A 16,623-nucleotide genomic window follows, 5' to 3' on the forward strand; every position below is an offset into this window, starting at 1 on the left:
TTTAATTTTAATATACTTAAATAAGTTTTTAATTAAAGTTTTGATAAATAATTGTACTTCATTTTGGTCAAAAACAAACAAAATTTTATATACTAAGTCAGTAAATAATATTGATCATATAAATAGTTTTCTTGTTCTCATAAAAATGTTAGAGTAAATATTAATTACTATTTGACTATTGTTGTGTTTTTTGCTATTAGAAGAAGTTAATTCAGGGTTGCCACAGATAGAACTAAAAAAATTCATGACTTTTCTATGTAATTTTCCTGAGATGTTTTAAATGTAGTTTTTATCACTTTTTGTAACTTTTCTTGAATTTACAGTTTTTTCTTCGAAATTCAAGAACCATAAAACTTTCTTTAAATTGTATTAAATTGTGCGTAATGTGTTTTTGTGATAATTGCCCCATGTAAAAAAAAATCCAGCTTAAATCTCAGAAAATCGAGTTTAACCAAGGTGAAAGTTTCTTCAAATCGTCTAAAAACTTGCACAGGGTGTTTTCATGGTATTTGGCAATATAAAAAAGTTAAGCTGAAAACTCAAAATTCGCCGTATTTATAGTTCAACCCTAATGAACACCACTTGGGTTAAAAATTCTTTCTACCATTATCTTAAATGATCCATTCAGAATTTTTTTAGGAAGCAATGAGTTTTTTAAATATGGCAGTTCTGACTTTGAAATAATTAAAATATCATATACTTATAACAAATTTCTCCAAGTATTATAAACTGAACTGGAAAAAAAAACAACAATGATTAGTTTAAAAAGTTTGTACAGTATTAACTTTGTGTATAAGTAATTCTAACTAAACACCTTAAAACAAAATGTAGATTTATTAATTACCACATAGTAGATACTTATGTGAGATCATAGAAGTTTTTAATTTATTCAAAAAGTTCAGCTAGACCAGGGTTTCCCAATGTGAGCGATATCGCCCCCCTGGGGGCGATTTTAGTAATTCGGGGGGCGATAAGTGATAAGGGGGCGAAAGGGTGGGCGATAACTAGTAAGGGGGCGATTTTAAAATTTTGGGTTGTCAAAAAAATTTTTACTTTATATCTTGCTATTTTACTAATTTTAACTTGCTATTTAATATTTGACCCTGAGGTAAAACTTAAACAAAAAAGTTTATTGTGTTTATGTAAAATATAGAGAAAAAAAATCAAGTACTTGTGGCTCCTACTTTCATGTTAATTAAAATTATTCTTAATTTCTTATTCAACAATTACATATATCATTGACGATTGGAATCCCTTTCACTATTTTATAACCTGACATATATGTTATTTGGGGTTTTAAATGGTTTGTAAAAATCTATGTTATTTATTACTATCTATCACCTCATGATATTTCCAGTTGCTTTTTGAAAAATCACCAAGTTAGACTAAGAAATTAAACTATACAGGGTTTCCAATTTACCTAGAAACCTGGAAAAACCTAGAATTTGACAATTTAAGCAAAAAAAAACCTGGAAAAAATCTGGAATTTTTAACAATTTTAACATACTAAGTAGTAAAATTTAGATTTGACTCAAAAAAGCTATCATATGGATAAAAGTATGAATCCCTTCGAGGCAAATACTTTTGAAGTAAACGACTTACAGGAAACCTTCTCAGACTTACAAACTGACCTTGAACTTAAAGTAAATTCTTCCAAAGAACGATATGAAAGCTTTTGGAATCAACAAAAACTAAGGCAAAAGTATCCAATCATTTTAGAGGAATTTAGATTGTTGTTTATAGCTTTTCCTTCTAGCTATGTTGTTGAGAAAGGTTTCAGTTCAGTTATCAACATCTTGAGCAAAAGGTCTAATCTAGATATTTATAAAGGAGGTGACTTAAGGCTCTATTTTACTGATTAAGAATCAGATTAGAAAAACTTGCAAGCATATTCCTCATCCTCCACATTATATTAGACTTCAGTAGCAGACATTATTTTATGAAAGTTTTTTAATTTTATTTGATCTTTTGAAATATTTCTTATTTCACCTGGTTTGTATTGTGTTTAAGTAGTCTTTTTATAATAACAACTTTATTAAGCTATTAATTCTACAACAGGTTTGCATAATGCCTAATAAATATTATTTACGGTAGACTTCCTCTTGAGTTCGCACTTTTTACCCAAAAAAAAGTGCAAATTTATATTTTATTAAATTTAACTAAAGTAAAGTCTATTACTAACTAAATATTAATAAAACAAAAAATACACAATATTTAATAGCTTATATAGATCTTTTTTTTTATGAATGTTTGTTTAATGTTTTAGTTGATTTCATGTTTATTCATAACGTTATTGCATATAACATATTTAAATTTATCATTTTGTATAAAAATGGTAAAAATTTTTGAGTTTAAACTTTTTGATTTTTTTCAAAGTGCGAACTGAACAGGAAGTCTACTGTATTTATAAAATGGTTTATGTTTTAAATATGTTAATAGCTTTGTTTTGACCTGGTTAATTTTGTAGTTTATATTTGTCGATTTACATTACACTATAAATTTTATAGCATAGTGGTTAAAGTATTTGTTTGAAAGAAATTTATTTGACATATTTTTGTCATTACATGTTTAATCTGTATAAAATAAATTGATGACCATTTAAGTTTTTTTTTTCAAAAATTTTTTTTTGGTTTTAAAAGAGTATAGATTTGATGTCTCTATTTGAAATGACTTCAATTTTTTTATTTAAAAGATTGTTAAACTCAAATTTATTTTCTAACTTGATTTGTTATAGTTAAAAAATCTATATATTTAATAATTATAAACTATTAATACAACTTTTTTTGTTTTATCTTGTTTTTTAATACATTAGCAATTAGAATATGTTGTCTAATTTAGTATTTCAACAATAGCTTTTAGTTTTTCACTATTTTCTTCTGGTAAACTATTATAGGCTAATAACCAGAGAAAAAATAAAATTAAACAGTTTTAAATAAGCCATCAAAAAGACTGCTACAGTGACAAAACAAAATTTTTACATAATTAAAAGAATTTTTTAATTGATAACTCTCTGTTCCCAGAACTAACTGTAAAACATTAGATTTTTTTGAATTTAAATTAAGAAAAAAACTTAAAATTAAGGTTTAGTTTCCTAAAGGTTATTCAAAGTCAAATAATATTTAATGGTATTCTACTACAAAAAATATAGTTTAAAATGTTTAAAATTATTTATTTAATTTTACAACTAACTTGCTTATAATATATCTAAGCATTGAAATTAATAATTTTACTGCATTAACAGAAGTTATTGATAAAACCACTTTTCATGAGATAATAAGCCAGTCGGTCAAACTTCCTAAAACTAGATCAGCAATGGTGTTTTAATATTTATTTACTATGTGTAAAATAATCCGTTCATTCTTTTATAGTTTTTTAATCTCTGGTATTTAATTTTAGAACATGCCTATTTATAAAATAATTTAAGTATTTTGTGCGGCTTAAATAAGTTACTTAGTATTCACTTCTAAATGTCTGAAATTCGTTAAATGAGAAATAGTTATAATGTTAGGTTTCACTTAAGATTTCAGATGGGTAGCGTACGTTCCATATCCAATCAAATTTCCACCCGCTAAGTAACTTGAAAGCTACTTGTGCAAAACAAACAAAATTTAGTTTTTTGATGCTTATGATTTTGGAATACATTTTCAATTTGGTTTTCATTTACCTAGATCACAATAATAGTAAATCGTTTTATTACAATTATGCTCGAGCTTTTTAATTTTCTCTATGTTGTTTTTTTTAAGTTATGCAGCCTGCAATTACATTTTTTTAACGAGTTGAAACAAGAAAAGATTTTTTAGTAAACATGAATTGCTGACTACAAAAGTTGTCCACCACAACCCTAAAAGTTTCATTAGTTTCAAAACAGTTCATATTTAATCAGGATTGATTACTGATTAAACAAGGCTTTTTAAAATTTAAGTAATTTAATACACTTTACTGGGCTTATAGATAAACAACTGTAACTTAATATCCCAAGCCCTGTAAACTACTTTAAACACAGCCCAAAAGTGCGTGCATAAGAAATACCAGACTAAATTACATATCGAACACAAATTTTTAGGCTCAAAAGTTTGTACTCAAGAGAAAAACAACTTTTTAAAATCGTGGGGGGCGATTATTTTTCAAATTTCTGAAAAGGGGGCGATATAGTAATTGAGTTTGGGAAACCCTGAGCTAGACCCTGAAAAAATATATTTTTGCAAACGCAATATTATCTATAAAACAACATTAGCAAAATTAGTTTTAGTAATGACAAACTTTCTTAAAAGAGATGTTTATATTAAATTTGCTGACTTTTTTATTCGAAAACCTTTATTTTTTTCTCACTTTTTTTTTTATTTTCGTGGCAACCCTGTTAATTATACCAAAAATTAATAGATTTTTACGTTTTAAAGTAGAAATACACTCAAAACATAAATAACTAGTGTTAATATAGTAACATACATATTTTAGTCTAGGGTCCGCAAAGTTCATTTTCCAGTAACTTACTGCGTAAAAATAAAAGTGCTATTTAAACTTACTGAGACTTAATTTTCTTATTTTTTATTGCAAAAATTTATTATCGAAACTAACGTCTAAATCAGTAACAAAAAAACTACACAATTTTAACTTTGGTTCACAATAAAATTAAGATTCGAATTACCTAGGCAGCTTTTTGTAACTTGCGGGCCAATTTTTCCAAAAAATAATGCTCGCGGGCCCCACATTTTACAAAAAGTTTTCGAGGGCAGCAATTATTTTAAAAAGATCATAGTAATTGTAGACAGATATAGTTCTTAACCAAAATATTACAAAATAAGCAGTAAAATTTAATTAAAAATAAATAGAGTAAATATTAAATTAAGATCCCAATAGTAAGTTTTTATTGCAAAGCCTTTTTTTATGTGTTTTTAAAAAAGTGTGTTTTAGCTAAAAAGTACCTCACGGGCCGCAGATTTTGGCTTTGAAGCTTGCCGACCCCTGACCTGGGTGAAAGCAGTTTTATTTTTCCAATTTTATATTTTCAATTTTTATAACATTAAACTGTTCTAGGTAAAACTTCAAAAAATTACAGATAAAGATATATGTTGTTATCGAAACTTTTCACTTTAGTTGTATAGTGTTTTTATAGTTGGTAAAAGATTATAGACGGAAATTATAAAGAAAATGAATTATATTTTAAATAAAGTTCAAAAACTTATTCTTTTTAAAGTTTGATAATAAATAACTTATAATAAATTACCATTCTGTTTTGAAAATATTGCTTTATAGCTCACTGTTGTCTTTGAAACATAACAAGAAAACCTGTTTATTTAGGGACTTGGTTTGAAGCTTAAAAAAAGTTATATGAAAAAATCTTTATACGATAAAAATATAACATAATAGCTGACTATTACTTGAAACTATTTTAGTTTAGCTATAAAAGAAAACATTTAATGTTTTTCACTTTTATTCAAAAAGTAAGGCAAAGTAAAAGTAATATTTAGCAACCAATAGAAAATAAAAGGTGGAAACATTATCAATATGAAAATCTAATTCAGGTAGACATACTAAACACCTTTTTATTAGTTCTATAAACTATTCGGAATCGTCGAAAAACAACTTACTTAGGTTTTAATAATTATAATATTAAATTACTTAAACCTTTGTTGAAAATATTTTTTTTAAATACTCTTTAAACCCGAAATAAAAGCTATGAAATATTAAAAGATTTAGAAAAACAAACAAAATCAGTAATCCAATATCGTCAAAAAACTTTTTCAAACCAAAATTCTGAACAAACTTTTTCCGAATATAATAGAAACATACTCTTTCAAAAAAAAAAGTATTGTAAGATCCAAACAATAATAAGAGAAAGAAGAAACGAAACACATAAGAAATATTTTCAGCTTCTAATACCAAAAATGCATGTTGTCTTTTAATTAAGGCAACTAAGAAAGACTCTAGAAAAAGGCAAGTAACACTATTCAATATATTTTGAAATGTCAGTGTTTTAAAATTAATCAGTAAATTATTTTAAAATAAATCAGTAATTTAAGGTCAGGTCAGTAACTTTATAATATTTTAAATGAGAAAAACTATAAATTAATATAGTTTGTCAGTAACTGTTACATTTCTAGATGTAAAAAACATAAAACTTGGATAAATGCAGTTAGAAAATACTTAATTTAAAAAAATATTCAATTTCCATTATTTTTATTTTTACATTTTAAAATAATTTAAAATATAAAGTCAAAAGGTGCTCTGTATTTAAATTAAGAAAAAAATTGTATGAAAACAACTTAAAATCAACTTTATATTAAAAAAAAATTTATTAATATTTACTTAAACCATTTTTATTATCATTTGTTCAACTATTTTAATCCAAATAAATACTTATTTCACAACAATAGTTTTTAGCAATAGAAAACTTCTATATATATATACTTATCTATACTTATATGAACAATATCTGAATAAAATTTTATTTATTAGCTTTTTAACCAAAAAAACCCAATCAGAAAACAATGAATCTTAAAAACAAGTGAAAATTCTACGATTTACCCACCCCGACTGAATACCCTTTGTTATTAAAGTATAAATAAAATTTATAATGACGTCACGAATTGACGTCAGCAACAATCGGATTATGACATCACAGCTCCGTTTTGCAGTCCATGACCCTGAGGACGTCTTCGAGCAGGTTGTCGCAATTCAGCTCCACCTTCCAGCCCTCGTATATCGACAGCGTGTCTTCGTCCTTCGTTTGTGACGTCACAGTTGGTTTGGGGGGATTCTGTGACGTCGCGGCGCGTTTCTGCGGCTGCGGGGGAAGTTTGGGGCTGAAAAATATTTCTACTATGATCGTTTTGTTTAGCCCAAAAAAATGTGAAAACACATTTTATGCAGTGTTACCAATATAACAAATAAACTTAAGAAACTTAATATTAAAAATTATTAGAAGGTGTGGGTTTATGGTTTTCAAAGATTGCCTTTTTAACAGTTTAGTATTTAAATTTGATTTAATAATGTATTATCAAAAACATTATCAATTAGGTTTAAAACTTGAGGTAAGGATAGTTGTGTGACTTGTAAGAACCAATTCTGGTAAACTTTGTTTATTAGGTTTTATTACAACTTATAAAATTAAATCAACTTCAAGTTTATTTCCACACAGTGGTTTATAAATTAGTTTTAGATTCTCAACTTGATCTTTCATCAATAAGGACAATTACAAATTTAGTCTACCAGAAGTTTATTAAAATAAGTATTAATATCACTTATAACACTTCTTGTTAAAATAAAATTATGTATGCAATAATAAACTATTTTTAAAAAGAAGTAATATAACTGACGATCTTATCAGGAAGAAACTTCTTGAAAAAAGATCAAATTGAGAACTCTAACTGTTGTGTTTTACGTTTTGGAGCGAAATATTATATAATATTTATAAGCACTTTAGTAAAAGACAAGGAGCTACAATTTATGTCATTAAGGTGTATGTAGCAATAAAGAGATTAATTTCACAAATGAATAAGATGCAGTCATGATCATTTTAAAAATAATGTTTTTAATAAAACTAGAAATAAATGTAATTTGTAGTGTTATGTAATTTTTACTCGAGGTATACTAGTAGAGTAAACATATAATTTACAATAAAAAACTTGTAACTAGTAAGTGAACATATTTAATTCACAATACTACAGCTAAAATGTACAAGTGACGCAATGTAATTGCGTGTGATGTCATAGTAAAAATACTACTTACTCTGACAACATAATTAGTACAATTGCTAGTTGTCGAAAACATTTACTTAAAACTACATTTATTTCAGAAAAAAACCAAAACTATCTAAATATTCATTTTAGTGTAAAGCTTATGTAAACTACTTAAGTTTTACTTAAATATTTCAAAAATTTATTAAGTATTTAAGTTTTTTCTTTTTTTCTGAATTACTATTAAATATAAAATAGATAATCATATTTAAATACTTAACTTTAAATGAAATAAACTTTTTCTTAATTGACAAAACTTTCAATTTTAGGGTAAAACTTAGTTACTATGTTAAACATAATTTTTTTTAACCTAACATTTAACGTAATTAAAAATAATCTGATAAATTAGTTTTTAAAACATCTTAATGAATTGGTCAGAATAAGAATCTAATCAAATTCACATATAATAAACCTAAGAAAAAATTATTTTGTACAAAAAAATACTCTTAAATAACAAACTAAGTACCTGTTGGAATGTCTCGGGACATTTTTGGCGGGAACTTGTTGATCGGCTGATTGGTTGTTGATGCTGGTGTTGCTTGAATTAGTTGACGACGCTTTGCTGCCACCAGCGGATTTTTGTTGAGCTGTAGGGAGGACTACCGCGTCCGTCTTCTGTTTGAAAAAATAAATGAAATATATATACTTTTTAATTTTATTCATTTTCACTTAAAATATATCTTTTAATAAACTTTATATAGACTAAAATTTGTAAAAAATTAAAAATATATGTATTTTCTTAAAAATTTAATTGACATTTTTAAAAAAATCAATTAAAATAAAAATCTTATTTAAATAAAAAGTATTTCTTGTGGCCAAATTGGCATAGAATGAAAGGTTTTATATATTTGTTTTGTTTTTGTTTGTATTTCTACTGTTTGTTCAAAATATAAAAATATTTCAAAGCAAATAAAATTGTTTACAAAACTGTCACAGAATTGTTATCTTGTACATCATAAAATTTAAGTTTTTCAAGGTAATAAATATATTTTTTAAACTTATAACTGAGAATTTAGGAAAAAATATTAAATATAAAAGTTCATAAAACTTTTATGCTCACTTTAAAACATTAATTTATAACAGCATAAAAATAACAAATTTAAATTTCCCTTAACACAATAACCAAACATAAAAATAAGTCAGCCTTACAAATTTATTCTAGAAAAATGTGGTCTACCACAAATATTTTACATTACAAACTAGTTTCATGTAATAAAGTAATTTTATTTTTGCTACTTTTATAAATTTTATTACATTTTTTCAATTAATTACTTTTTAATGAGAGCAACTGAATTAATTTTACAGGCTACTCAAAATATTTTTTAATCATTTTGAAATGTTAGTAACTTCAGCTGATATTTTTATATACCATGAATCAAAATTTAAACAATTTTAAACTTATTTGTATTTACCATACATTGTTTTTAAATAAAGTTAAATTAAATAATAATATAAAATATACTAAGTTAACATTGACATGTACTAAATTTAAAATTGGTATTTCTTTTTTAAAGTACAAAAAATATAATATAAACAAAATTTACATTGATACCATAAACAAGTAGCCATCCTGGTAAAGAACTCTTCAAGCACATATTTTATTAATTATTTTATTTACTATTTGTTTTGCAGCTTTTTTAACCACTACAATTATATTTTAGCTCTTAAAACTAAAGTTAGTAAATAAAATCCATCAAATTTCACAGGTTAATTAATTTAGAAATAAAATAATCACAGTTTATATTTCACATACACATGCAATACTAATAACACTGAGCAAGATATAAGATTTAAATTTTATTATATAAGTTTACAAGTATCTAATAATATTTTGACTTATAATAATGAAGCTATACTTAATACTAACAGGCATAAAGTTTATCATAACAATTGACTCTTTTGTTGTGACAGAAGCTTTCTTTCAGCTAATCATATTTTAATGATAAATCAAGATTATTAGTTAACTTAACAATAAAAAGATTCAAACAGTTCGCATTTCTAAATTGATTTAAACTTTTATAATTCTTTTTCAAGTTTTTAAACATCAAATAAGTAATACTTTTTTATCTTCATAGGAATATATTCATTTAATAAATTATAAGTAACAATACCAGGGTTTCCAAATGTTTTTGGCAAATTTTCTACATGTTTTCAAAATTTCTTCCAGGTTTTTGAAGTACACATTTTTGGGTCTATTTTTAGTTTAAAGTTAAGTTTAAGGTAAAAAACAGTGTTAAATAGTATAAAAACATAGAAAAGATATTGTAAAGCTTCTTCAAATAAGTTTTTTTATAAAAAATATTTTCGATGATGAGAAAAAAAAAATTATCTATACGGTATATTTTTTGTGTCAAATCATTTTTTTTCTACTTTACATGTAAAATTGTTTATAATTCTAGTTTTTTTAGTGATTTTTGTTCAAAGTTCCAGTTTTTTTTTTTTTCAAAATTTCTCAAATTCCAGGTTTTCAAGATTTTTGGCAACTCTGCAATTCAAACGTAAATTTTGTAGCACTTTAAAAAGCTCAAAACATACTTGTTTTAAATAAACATTATCATTATCAACAGCATTAATCAAGCTTCTTTATAAGCCCAAATTTAAATTTATATTTTCTAAAAGTCAACTCTAAAATTTTTGTAAAATAACAATTCAAACAATAAGTATTGAGATTTTAAATTTACCTGTTTATTATCTGTTGAAATACTCGATGATTTATCTTTTAAAGGAAAAAACCGAAAAAACTTCAGCAAATTTTTCTTACTAAATGCCATGCTTTTTATAACAAAAAAACAAAAATACAAACTTATAAATCTGAAATACACTATTTGTTTTAATTTTATTGAATCCTAATCTTTAATAAACAGCTGTTTGTTAAAAGAAAAAATTAGACGAAGTTCACTAAAAAACTTCAATTAAGATAATAAAAAATCTTAAATGTTTTACTTATTTTCCTTTCTTTTAAATCTGTATTTATACTCAATAACTGAAAACAAGCAGTTTAGAAGTAAAGTTTAAAATAAAATTCTTAAAAAACTAATTCTGAGACAAACTTTTCATGAAATTAAAACAGACGACTTAACGAATTGCTGTTTAAACTTTTAATAATTTATTACTTATTATTTTTTCCCTTTCTCTTAATTCTTAATCGCTTTTAACTATCTCATTTTACGAACAAAGCAAAAAGTTAATCAAAATAACAGATGTTGAAAAAAATTTGGTTTATATATTTATAATGAAAAACAAATGATTTTTTTAATCAAAAATTATAAGTTCCTCCGTTTATATAGAATAATATAAGCTTTTTATGCCAACAACAACAATCTTTAAAAAATCACCTATTTTAAAGAGACATTTTATAACTTTTCTTAAGCCAGCGTAAATAATTATTGAGAAAATACTCGTAATTAACCTTTTTAATACACGAATGTACAAATATTATATAAACATATTTTAGTCTTATATTTTTATAATTCATTATACATATAAAAAATAATTTACACTCAAACAACAGCTGTTGAAATTTTTAACTCTATTGTAATAATATTGATGTCAGCAGTATGTTTTTATTTTTCAAATGTAGAACAACTACTATTTAATATAAAAAATAAGTAAATACCTCAGACAGTATTGTTTTTAATTATTAAAAGACTTATTGTTTAAGGTTTAAAGAACATGTTTATAAATAAATTTATCAACATATAAAACAATGTATGTCAGAGTTGTCGTTTTTATTTTTTCAAACTTCTTTTTCAAAACAATTAAAACACATGACGATTTCACATAAAAGTATTTCAATATAGTGCCTTAAGGTTTATTTCATTTCGAATAATTTAATTCGAATTTCAAAAAACTTCTTTCGCAAAAAAACTTTTTTTTTGTTTAATTTTAGTCAAACATGCAACTACCTAAAAACAACCAAAAAAAATTAATAAATTGAAAGCATAAACTACAATATAAAATTAAATTATAAAAGCAAAACTAGAAAAGCAAACATAACAAATACAAATATTTTCTACAGGCAAGCTTAGAAAGTTATGTTTTAATAACTTCTGAAGTTAATAGCTACTTATATAGTTCTTTATAAATTTATTCAATTTATTAAAATCCCACAAGCACTTTTTGAAAACATTCTTAAAAGCAAAGCTTAAAACTAAGTCATCAAAATGTAGTATATTATTTCAACTTAACAAAACATTATTTTTGATCAATAAAAAATAAGTTAGAAAAATTTTGAAAAGCAAAATAAAGTTTATAAATCAAACTACCATGAGAAAATGAAGTGATTGAAAATTTCAAAAACTTCTTATCAAAACAATTTATTTGAAACTTTTTCTCATGAAAATGTGGTAAACAAACTTCTAAAGTCTCATTTATAAAATATATTTTTTTCTTATTTTTAATATATGGTATAGGCACTAAAGAATTTTGACTGTAGTTGAAAATAGAAGTGATTAAAAAGTAAGTTTTTTAGCAGTTTAGATTAAGGTGTTTGTTACTAGTTTCATTTTTGCCATTAGATGTAGTGTTAAAACATGTTTTAATATTTCTTATTGTTTTAATATTCAGCTTATTTTACTTTTACATAAACCACTTTTTTAAATTATCAGACTTTATTTAATAGCTAATGCTAAGTAGTTATTTTTTACCAAATAACTTAATTGGAATGATAGCTATTTTAAGACTAGCAGGATTAAGTCAAACCGTAGTGTATCAATAATGTTATATTTTTCTTAGTTTTTTATTATAAAAAGTAAGAAACATACCTTTTTAAGCCTTTTTGATAACAATTTACGAAGACCCATTATATATTATAATTTCTTGCTAACTAACTACAACGTATGTTTTAATATAAACTGTCAGAAATAATTATGTTATTAGCCATGGTTTGTTATATTAAAAAACAGTTAAGACAATTTTTTCAATTAAATTATCATTAATTATGATAAAACCAATGTACAATTATAGCCATAAGGAAAAACTAATTTTATAAAAAGAAATTTAGTTACAGTTGCTTTTGAAAAAAACTAGATTCAAATAAAAATGTTTCGCAGAATTTAAATATAGGTTTAATATAAAACTTTAAAAATATTACATCGAAAAAAACTTTTTATTTCTATTATTAATCCTTAATATTAGTAAGAGTAAAACTAATAATTGCTGCACTACTAATTAACTATAACCAAAAAGAAAACAACAAATAACAAAATAAATAAATAAAGTATATGTAATAGTTTTTTTGAAACTTATATACCACTGTTACAAAGTTCCAATGCAATTAATTTTAATAAACAAAAAATAATAAACTATACTTTTCTTTTAAATAAGTTATTTTTGTTTAAAATAATAATAAAACTAAGCTAGTTCACCATTAGATGTAACGTAGTTTTAAAAAAACATACAAATACTGCTAAGTGACTTTCGAAAACAACTATTTCAACTATAAACTATATGTACTGTAATACATTAGGCAGTTAATTATTAAAAAAAACTTTGTTGTAAAAACTTTACTTGAACATTCAAAACAATTTAACTTCTTATAAAATAATTTGTGTGAAATTGTTTACTAAGTAAAACTTTATTTCTTGAAATACATCATTTCATCAGAAACTACTTAAAACAATATAGTTCTAAGATTATATTCATAAACTGAAACTATTGTTAATATAATTTGTGAGTGAAGAAGTAAAAAGTTAGTGAAAAAAAGGAAAAACATATTTATATTAATTTATTAATTAGTAACTTGATAACTTTAATACTTTAATCCATGCACAATGATGAACAGAAGTATTAAAGTATTAGTTACAAGGATATAAGCTTATAAGAATATAGTGTATGATGCGTAGTGATTTTTTTAATTTTAGTTTAATAACTGATTTGTTCCATTTTGTACAACATAATACGTGATAAATGTTTTGCAAAAAGACTTTGAATAAAAAAATTTACAATCAATCACGAGTTTAACAACACAAAAACAAACATATAAAAATATTACATCAAATTGTCAAATTTGAACTAGTGTAACTTGTATAAACAAATATTTTAAAAGTTGATTACCTTATTAAGCAAATAATAAACTAAATTTAATTTGATTTCAAAATAAAAAAAAGTTGTATCAGTAAACAAATCAACATTTATGCATGAATTAATTTAGTATATCAAATAAAGATATTTAAATTACGATTAACTGAACAAATTTAAAAAGCATTCAATTTAATAAACAACTTTTCCTAAACAACGGACATATTTTTAACATTTTCAATCTATTTTGTTAAACAAATTATTTAAAACTTTTGACCTTAGTTTTTAAAAATATTTACTTGTAATTTTCAACATAATCATATGTAAATAATAAATAAAATTAAATTATATCTTAGAAATTAATTATTTGTTTCAAGTGGATATATCTAAAAATAGTTTGATACTATTTTCAAGATTTTAAAGAGTTTTTTGCATCATTATAATTCAGATAACTATTAGAGTAGGAGTTGTAAACATAGAAGCAAAATTGTTAGAATTATTCAAAAACAATAAAATTCAACTTCTCATATTCTAAATATCACTACTAATTAATACACAAAAAATTAGTTTTAAATTATGTTATACTTAATTATAATAATTTGTATAAAAAAATCTATTAGTATTGAGTATATATACCCGAGTTACTTCTTAAAACAAGCATTTAAAATTTCTACTTCTTTATAAGCATTTTTATACAGAATTTTAAATTGGAATAAATATAAAAAGTTATGCATAAAAGAAAACTTAAATTCTAATAGATAATATTTTACATTAAGTCATGCATGATAATACACTCACCCAATTTTCATTCACAGACGTTAAGTATTACTAATATATCAATTAACAGATAAAAATTATGCAAACTTACAGTTGTTTAAAAATTATAATAAACAAAAAAACATAAATAATTTATTAATAAATTATATTGTATACTTTTTGAAATTAGGTGTCACCAAAATTAACAAAAATCAGTGCAAATACAAAATTTTTAAGTTTATCAAATAATTGTAGCCCAATTTTATTTTGATTTATAAAATAAAATAATAACTAACCTTCTTGTGTTCATTGTATTCCTACTTGTCAAGATCAGTACAAAATAAAATAATTAATACTCAGCTTTATAATTATTTTGAACAAAAAGTACAAAATCTTTAATAAATAACTTTACCAACCAAAATTTAATTATATCTAAATTACTGTTTCATAAACTTAAACTATTACTTTACAAAAAAGCATGCTAAAACTTTTAAAAAATATGTATGTTTCTTACAAACTTGTTTGATAATTAACTTACTAACTGCTAAAAACAACTTTAAAATAATTGTTCATTTTTATGCATAAATTTAATTCAACCATTAATTTAGCATTAAATTCAAACCAAACACAAACCTTAAGAAAGTTGGTGTCACCAAACATATCACCCTCACCGCTGCCCACGTGAGCAGTGTGACGCACGTCACCTAGCGGACCTGATATCATCTCTCTCGACAGCATCTTCGACTTCTTCATCTTGGGGGATTTTCTGACAAGCTCACCTAAATTGAAGACCATTTTGTCTACACAGAAGGAGTACAAGTACATACTGGTTAGTTGTGTTTGTGATGATTTTTAAATAAATAACTAATAATTATTTAATATTTTTTAAATTATTTTTAGGTCATTACAAATGCATACTCATAGTTGTTTTTGTGATAAACTCTTAATAATTAATTAATAATAGTTTAAACAACTTGAGTTTTGAAAAAAATAATAATATTATATGTTTGTGACAGCTTTCTTAAAACATTTAAACTAATAGTACCAAGTTATTATTTGTACAAAAAAACCATTAGAAAAACTTTAAGTAAAACTGAACATTTAAGAGTAGATTGAATAAAAGAAACTAAAACTTATTAAAACTTTAATAAAAATGTATTCAAGTACAAAAAGCAAATATTTTAATTATTACAAATATTTTTTTTTTAACTTAAAGCTACTTATAGTAAAGTTTCTAACTATCATAAACAAACCTGTGTTATATAGTAGTTGTTTCAGTTAGAATGATAAGCTTCAAGAAAATTAATTTTAATTACTAGTTATTTTATAAAATCTGCAACAATAATTAGTTTGATTATACATGTAAGCATACTATTTTTGCTTTGTTAAATAATTATCTACATGTAAAAAGTTATTAAATTTAAGAATACTGCAATGTTAATTTAGTGTATAAAAAAAAAGTTATACAACAAACATACTATAATTACTAACTTTTCTAAGCTATAAAAAAATTTTTTTTTTGATGGTCATTACCAAAAATTAATTTTTTTTTAGTATTTTTTGTTTCAATAGTATCTATGACAATTGTGATAACTTTTCACAAAAGAATACGTAACCATCTCTTTATTGCAAGTAATAAAACTAAAATAACACATTAAAAATTTTATACAAATAAATGAGAACTTATTTTTATGACTTTTAAAGCAAACATCAAAAAATATGATTCAACTATTATAAAAAATATATGGTTTTTTAAGAAACTGTTTTGATAATATGCTTTAACAAACAACATATAAGCCTGATTACACAAACCATGAATAAATATATTTAAAACTGTAAGCAACATATGCTTCAGTAAACCATATACTAATAAGTGTTTGAATGCTAATAATACCACAGTATTTACAACTAATTAGCTAATTTGGTCATAAAAAGAAACAAGATTAAACTTTGTTAATGTTTTCAAAAAACTATACAAGTATATTTAACTATTCTAATATAACTCCATATATGGTTTTCAACTAAAAAATAGTTTTTAAGACACTTTTAACTTGAAATAAGTATTTCTATAACAAAATTAAGTAATATTTTATGTTTTTTTTTCTTTTTTTAT

The 16,623-nt window shown here is 23.4% G+C and overlaps 1 protein-coding gene across 1 annotated transcript; it reads right to left on the minus strand.

Moving 5' to 3' along the window:
* Positions 1-6,151: 6,151 nt before the first annotated feature.
* LOC145844352 (uncharacterized) lies at positions 6,152-15,845 on the minus strand. The gene is made up of 4 exons (XM_082951747.1): positions 15,764-15,845; positions 15,144-15,289; positions 8,203-8,351; positions 6,152-6,803 (listed from the first exon to the last, which is right to left on the minus strand). The coding sequence occupies exons 2-4, from the start codon at positions 15,261-15,263 to the stop codon at positions 6,617-6,619; spliced, it is 456 nt and encodes a 151-aa protein (XP_082807873.1). The 5' UTR covers positions 15,264-15,289; positions 15,764-15,845; the 3' UTR covers positions 6,152-6,616.
* Between the last annotated feature and the right edge of the window lie 778 nt (positions 15,846-16,623).

This window comes from Thalia democratica, chromosome 9, assembly GCF_965202585.1.
Source record: "Thalia democratica chromosome 9, ktThaDemo2.hap1.1, whole genome shotgun sequence".
NCBI classification, from domain to species: domain Eukaryota; kingdom Metazoa; phylum Chordata; class Thaliacea; order Salpida; family Salpidae; genus Thalia; species Thalia democratica.

Coding starts and splice junctions, on each gene's coding strand:
- LOC145844352 (XM_082951747.1), bottom strand. CDS start 15,263: ATGAAGAAGTCGAAGATGCTGTCGAGAGAGATGATATCAGGTCCGCTA. Junction 8,352..15,143: donor GTGACACCAACTTTCTTAAG/GTTTGTGTTTGG, acceptor TTTTTCAAACAG/AAGACGGACGCGGTAGTCCT. Junction 6,804..8,202: donor GTCCCGAGACATTCCAACAG/GTACTTAGTTTG, acceptor AATATTTTTCAG/CCCCAAACTTCCCCCGCAGC.